The sequence below is a fragment of the Salarias fasciatus genome, chromosome 19, assembly GCF_902148845.1.
Source record: "Salarias fasciatus chromosome 19, fSalaFa1.1, whole genome shotgun sequence".
NCBI classification, from domain to species: Eukaryota; Metazoa; Chordata; class Actinopteri; order Blenniiformes; family Blenniidae; genus Salarias; species Salarias fasciatus.
In genome coordinates, this window is record NC_043763.1 from 10,520,336 (window position 1) to 10,527,614 (window position 7,279).

The 7,279-nt window shown below is 42.8% G+C and overlaps 1 protein-coding gene across 1 annotated transcript; it reads right to left on the reverse strand.

Annotated features, from left to right (window-relative positions):
- Nucleotides 1-3,156: 3,156 nt before the first annotated feature.
- nkx2.1 (NK2 homeobox 1) lies at nucleotides 3,157-5,877 on the reverse strand. Its single transcript, XM_030116741.1, has 2 exons — nucleotides 5,016-5,877; nucleotides 3,157-4,324 (listed from the first exon to the last, which is right to left on the reverse strand). The coding sequence occupies exons 1-2, from the start codon at nucleotides 5,380-5,382 to the stop codon at nucleotides 3,648-3,650; spliced, it is 1,044 nt and encodes a 347-aa protein (XP_029972601.1). The 5' UTR covers nucleotides 5,383-5,877; the 3' UTR covers nucleotides 3,157-3,647.
- Between the last annotated feature and the right edge of the window lie 1,402 nt (nucleotides 5,878-7,279).

The following is a 7,279-nucleotide window of genomic DNA, read 5'->3' on the forward strand; positions in this document are numbered from 1 at the left end:
TGCTAAATATCAATTTTCAGTGGTTCAAACTAAGTGAATATACTTTCAAGTATCTGTTTTACCTTCTTTTTCGATATCATGACGTACTATTGTCATCTTTTTGATTATAAAAGCATTCCTACTCGAGAAAAAAAAAGCTATAATTTGCAGTCAACGAGGAAACGAGTGAATCGAAACTCAAATTTGGGGAAATATGTAGAAAAATAACTTTCAGGCCAATTTATTCTTACGACATATTTTGCTTTCATTCCCTCCCACGAAGTAAATATTTAAATGAACCGTCTGAAATACACGCAGCGTCCGTTTAAAGACATATTTGATATTTCCTTAAATCCATCCTGCTGCCCTCTGCTCGATCCCTGGCTGCTTAACAGGCAGAACAAAATTCACCAGCTAGTCACTAACTCAAATATGATTACCTTGAGATTAGAGACTAATTGCTTGGGGTTCATGGAGACAGCCCACCATAAAGCCAGGAGGACTTGGGGAGTTGCACTGTGGGTTTCTACAAAAGAGAGCGATGAGAGCACACACGCTTCCAACAAGTCATTCTCAACAGCTACAAGCTGCACACAAAGACCACACACCGCGCCAAAGACATGTTAATGTAATCCCAAAGTTCTCACTTCTCCCCCGAACAAAACCTGCTCTGCAAAATACCTAATGGAAGATAGTTTCCGATGCAAGTGCGATTTCACTTTAAAAAATCCCCAAAAGGGCTTTTTTTTTTTTTTTTTTTCTAAGAGACTGTCTGTTGGCTTCAGACCTAAAGACAGGCCTGCACGATGCTTGGGAAAAATACTGATTTAGTCTCTTCGTTTCAGTTATATATAGTTAAAAAGAAATATGAGCAAATGAGACTTTTGTAAATAAATGTTGGAACAATAATCAATATCTATTTTTCACATAGTTTGCATCTTTTTTCTGAGGCCGATACTGATTCTTCTTTTGTGTCGAATGAATTTACATAAATCCAAAGACTACAACGTCCCGCACTTTTTTTTTTTTTTTTTTTTTTTTTTTTTTTGGACCAGGGTTTCGTCCACACACTTCGTTACAAAAAATAAAATAAAAAATATATAAATTAATAAAACGGGCCTGCACGGTTCTCCCGGTTCTTGTTTAAATTGTGTAAACTTGCCCAGCAGTCCTGATGGGACCGTCTGCTGGACTCAGACCCAAAGACGGGCCTGCATGCCGGCTTGGGAGAATGTACATCCAGTCACCTTGTTTGGCTCCATTTGCATACGAGCAAATATCACAATTTATATCTTCGTCTACACAAGTCGCTCTATCTAAAATCCTTTGCCATAAATTTGTACACGTACAAGTCAATGTCCGTCGTACTTAAAAAAGAAACGTGCCAAATTCAAACAACTGCTAATTATGAGAAAATCCACAATTCCTCATCAAGGCGGAAAACCCATGCGTCACGACGCACACACTCTTGGGGTTTTTTGGAAAAATGTGTGCACACACATTAAAAAGCGACCTTAAAAATAATAATTTGTACCATGTGCAACGCGCATCGTGGCACCTAGTTGTGGTTATGAATCTTAAATACTCAGTTATGTCTCAAAAAAAGCTCATACCGCTGCATGGAGCAAATGCCAAGAACCAGAGAGGGAGATAATGGGCAAGAAAGCATTTCACCAGGGGCAATCATTCCATTTTAAATACATCTAGAGGCTTTGGGGAGGCAGGAGTCAGGTGCAGACTGGGCTCTGTTTTGTTTAATGCACCCAGGTTACATGCATGTCAGAGATAATCGTCTGTATTTCTAGATATAAGAGCAAACACTTGACAAATGTGTAACTTGTTTTTTTTTTTTTTTTTCTGAAAAGCATTGTGGGTCAGCCAGGAAACTAGCAGTCCTGAAACAAAGCATGAGCAGCTCGAAAAGCAGGTGAAACTGGAAAAGAAAGAGGTGCATGAAGAAAAAAAAAAAAAGGCTGTGTCGTGTTATGAATGGAGAATAAGTCGACAAAACTGCAGCCTGGACACAAATTACATATTATCTCAAGACAATGTGGACGTATTGCCAGAATACATGTGTGCATCTTCGCTTGGAGCGTTTTAGTACAGCCCATCTGAAACAGATTTATTATTATAGCTATATTTTTGAATTGCTTTTTTGACACCGAAGATTCTGTTAACTGTTGTTTACAGTTTAATACCCACAACTCCATCAGATGACCCATATTTTCCATCATTATTATTACTACTATTTAATTTACTGACTCCACCTTTAAAATAATACAAATTACCGGTTGTTTTTCCTAAAATGACACATCTTAAGTATGAAACAGCGTTCAAGCGTAAAACGAGTCCACAATGTAATCTTAAAAAAAAAAAAAAAAAAGAAAAAAAAAAGATGTTTGTGGAGACAGGTTTGTTATTGACACCTGACCCAAACAAGCTGTCGCAGATTCCTTTCAATCCCCCCTCCTCCTCCTCCTCCTCCACCTCCACCTCCACCCCGATTGACTATTGATGAGGCAGCTGATAGCCTCGCGCCGACACTTGGCCTCGTCAGTCAGTCAGAAGAATACGCGCTGTTTGCTGAGGGATTTTTTTTTTTTTTTATCGATAAGCTGCCCCCTTTGAGCAGCGCTTGTGTTTGATGTTTGGCAGCCTCACCTTTCTCTGACTCACGCAGTCAGCATACAGGGAGAAAGCACACATACAGAAAGAGAAAAGAAAAGAAAAGCAAAAGCACATAAAGGCTGGGTTTACCCTGCGGGACGTGCTTGGTGATAAGCCTGAGTGGTATGTGATTTATCAGAGAGTGAAACAAAAAAGGGAAAAGATTTAGTATTTAAATGTCCAATTGATATTTAAATTGGTCACTTTGCTTAAAAAATGCTCTTGAGATTCAAGAGTTTCATTTTTTGTAACTATAGCTAATGATAATAATAATAATAATAATAATAATAATAAAAATAGTTCATTTTTGTTCTATTTTTTCCGCGTGTATTAACATATTTCACAACTGCTTTGTTTCCATAATTTATTAATAGGACTGTTTTGTAGTAAGTCAAATATCTATATAAGTTACAAAGAAATAAAACGTACAAATACCAATGAAACGACAACAAACCGGCAATAGCGTCAAAACTTTGTACAACAAATAGCTAAAATTCAAACCTCTTACAGAAATATACACGCTAGATCTACGGCTCACATTAAATCCTATTATAAACCAGAGTTATCGTGGGTGATTTTTTTTTTTTTTTTTTTTTTGAAGGAGGAATTTAACAGCACCCATAATTCAGCAGTCCTGTCGCTTATAGTCCCTGTTCAAGTTCAGTTTTTTGTTTTTTCCTGCGGCCTATTTGACTGCTGATTCTTCTTTTGTCTCGATATAATTTACATAAATAAATCCCACGTCCGCACTTTTTGGACAAGTGTTTCTTCCACACAGTCACACTTCCTTTCAAAAAGCAAAAAAAAAAAAAAAAAAAGTAAAAATAAAAATCAAATTAAAAAAAAATCAAAAAGAGCTGCACGGTTTTCTCGGTTCTTGTTCAAATTCGCACATTTACAGTGAAACTTGCCCAGTCTTGACAGGAGGAGGGGAAAAAAAAGTCTTTTCTTTTTTTCGTGTGAATAGAAGAAAAATTTCAAACGATCGCTGGCGCCTCGTGTCACCACGTCCTGCCGTATAACAGGGCCGAGCACTGCAGCGCCGAGCCGTACTCTGCGCCCGGGGAGTTGAGGTGCGAGAGGCCGGCCACCTGGCTCTGCAGGGACGGGGGGCTGGAGGAGTGTGGCGCCAAGTCCGGAGAGTGGCCCGTGCTCCCCACCTGCTGGTTCTGATGCGGCCCGAGGCCGGACGTGTTGTTGGACATGATCATGACGTTGCCCCCTTGCTGGTGGTGTGTCTGCGCCGAGGACGTCGGCGTGTGGCCGCTGCCCTGGCACGGCTTTCCGTCCTTCACCAGCACCGGCACCGCCACCCTCCGCGGGGACTGCTGCTGCTGCTGCTGGCAGGAGCCGCTGTCCTGCTGCATCTGCTGCTGGGACACTTTGTCCTTCGCCTGCCTCTTCATCTTGTACCGGTGATTCTGGAACCAGATCTTCACCTGCGTCGGGGTGAGGTGGATCATACTTGCCAGGTGTTCCCTCTCCGGCGCAGACAAGTATTTCTGCTGCTTGAAGCGGCGCTCCAGCTCGTACACCTGCGCCTGCGAGAACAGCACGCGCCTCTTTCTCCTCGGGGTGCTGGACAGGGAGCCCATGCCTTTACCCACGTCCGCCAGGGAGCTCAGGCTGCCCATGCTGCCCATGTTCATGCCCGACGAAGAGCCCATGAAGCGAGAAACTGAGGGGAAACATGGAATAATGTCAGTGAAACGCTGATTTTACTCGCAATAAGTGTGTCATGATTACAGCATCCAATCTCTTTGCCGAAATAAAGAAATAAAAAACAGATTTTAATCAGACTAATAGTACCAGCAATTAAAATTGCCATTATGTTATATCATTAATTAAAGTAAACGCAGTTATGGAGCAGAATTGTGTGTGTGTTTTTTTTTTGTTTTTTTTTTGCGCAGCATTTGATTAGATAGGACTCCACAAAACGTCTCGCAGCCCATAATTAGGAACGGTCAAAGTGTAATGATTTAATTTGTAAGCCTTAGCTCATCACTGACAGCACATCATTACTGAATTAACGCGATAACCAAAAGTCGACACTGGTAAATTGTTTAAAATGAAACGTGCCAAGCTGAGGGGAAAATCTTATTTCCCCCAGATGTTTCGAATGTCTCGTGATTTTTGCCCATATGGGTGAAAGGACGAAAGAAGGAGAAGAAAAAGGAAAAGAAAAAGAAAGAAAGAAAATCAAAACTGCATGGCAATAAAGACAGTTCGCGTTTTGCGCACAGATGCCAGAAAGGACGGATCGGCTGCTGAACTGAAATTCGTGCACATAAAGCCTGGATTTCTGTGGCCGCCGCGCGCACCGAGGTGACTCGGAGCTGGAGACAAAGTGCAGGTGCGTTATTACTCACTGGTGGAGAACCGCGGGTCCGGGTTGGCTCCGTACCAGCCGGTGGCCGTCGCGCTGCCCCTCATGCCATCCTGGTAGGACGGCAGGTCGCCCATGTTGCCCAGGTTGCCGTTACAGTAGCCCCCCATGGCCGTGTGTGACAGCTGAGAGACACCTGCAGCAGTCATGTGGTAAGCCGCAGACACAGTCCCATTATGGCCCATGTGGTGCTGCTGCATCGCCGCTTGAGAGACCTGCGGCTGCCGGTAAGAAGTGAGAGGTGCCCCCAAGTTGTTATTCTCCATACTTACTTTCTTATAGCTCTCCTCAAGGGGACTCAAGATATCGGAAACAGAAAAAGGAGTCGTATGCTTAGGGCTCATCGACATTGTTCTGGGGCTGGAGAGGGAGAAATTAGAAGGCAAGGCAATCTCTCCTTCTCTCTCCCTTTTTTTTTTTTTTTTTTTTTTTTTTTTTTTTTGGCCAAAGCCCCTCTGGTTCCTGTTGTCTCAACGTCGATCCTGGTAGATGAACACGTAGGAGAGCCTCGAGTCCGCCTTAATTGGATTGAGTGGGAGCTCGGTGCAGGCTTTGGTTTGTTTTAGCTTGGTGCCAGGTTTAAGGCTACCATCAGAGGCGGGGCATCGGCAACAATACAAAACAGCTCGAGCCTCCTTTCGCCGAGCGTAATTTCACTTACAAGACATGTGCTCCCCTCCCACTGACAATAACAGAAGCGCCGTACATGATCATAAATGCTCATCATCCCGGCTGCGTCCAAAGCTCCGCGGCGTTTGGGAGTTTGTGACTTGTTGCGGACAAACACACCGCCGCACCTTTGGATTGCAGTGACCACAATACACTTTATTAACTGTAGTGATGTTTACGAGGGCCTCTTGATGAAAGGAGGCCTATATGGACTTGAGAGTTGGAGAACCACTCCTCAGTTGAACTACTGACTTTTAATGGCCACGAGAGGCCTCCAGTGATTGCAGGATTGTTTGTGTTATGCCTTATCGTACTCAGACATGCAAAAGTGCACTTGCAGGGAGGGAAAATGACTGATACTGATAAGTAAATAAATACACATCCGCGTGTTAAGTGGCTGCGTAAATGATTAACCCCCATCGCCCCCCAGCTCCCCCCTTTTTTTTAATATCATTGGACGAAAGCAGCGTGTTACCTAAATTCAGATGCACACATTCGTCTCAGAGACCCCGCTTTTTTTTTTTAAGAAAAAAAAGGAGTGTGGAGTAAGAGAGGCTCTCATGTGAAGTTAACGGCGTTCAAGTAGCGACTCTCCTGCAGCACAACGCCAGGTAGCCCTCAGTAGCATCTTGCCTTAATGCTCAAGGAGCCATTACAGTTTAACACAATCATATCTCAATTTAAAAGAAAAAAAGATGCGCAGAAGCGCGAGAGAAGACATCCCGAAAGCAGCTTTGAAGTCAGGAAACGGATTTCTGCTGTCTTATGTCTGTGTCCACCTTGGCTTTTCTTTTTTTTCAGGAATAGTTCATTCCACCGGAAAAGAGGGGAAATAAAATCCTTTCAAGGAAAAAAAAAGGTCTGATGTTATTCGCTTTGTACGCAGGTTTGAATCCCCCTGCATGGCGAGGGGTCGTCACTGTGGGTCCTTGAGCAAAGCATGCGTAAAACTTGTGCCAAATCAACCATGAGGATCACTCGATCCATTTTAGTGCAGAGAACAAGAGCAATTATTTTTATTATTGTTATTATTATTATTATTATTATTATTATTATTATTATTATTATTATTATTATTATTACACAGTACGCCTCTTAAGTATCAATTCATCAAGCACTTGCTATTTTTTTTCGATAAATACAAATAATATGACGCACAGATTAACCCCAGAGAGAATAACTCCTAACGTACAGACTCTGTGGTTGTCGGGATCCTACCTGAGCTTTAATGTGAAAATGCTAAAATAAAAGAAGGCAGGTCCTTTTCTTTCGAGGTCAGTATTGCCACAGAAGTCGGTGCCACGCAGGCTGTGAGCCGACGCACGACTTGTGTGCGCAAGAGTTGAAGAAACACAGCGTCTTCTGGTGGCAGTCATTCTCACTCCTGGCTCAGATTTCTTGTATTTTTTTATTTTTTGCAACGCTAAAGCTGGATATTATTTTGACTTTTTGCCGCGTATTTCTCCTAATGACACACTGCTCTCGGTGCAACAAGCGGTCAAAACGCGGAGCCCGTTTCCGCAGCGGTGTGTCGACTGCTGTGGCACAGATCACTGACAGTTTGTCACGGGGATCAGC

Coding starts and splice junctions, on each gene's coding strand:
- nkx2.1 (XM_030116741.1), bottom strand. CDS start 5,382: ATGTCGATGAGCCCTAAGCATACGACTCCTTTTTCTGTTTCCGATATC. Junction 4,325..5,015: donor GGACCCGCGGTTCTCCACCA/GTGAGTAATAAC, acceptor GTTTCCCCTCAG/TTTCTCGCTTCATGGGCTCT.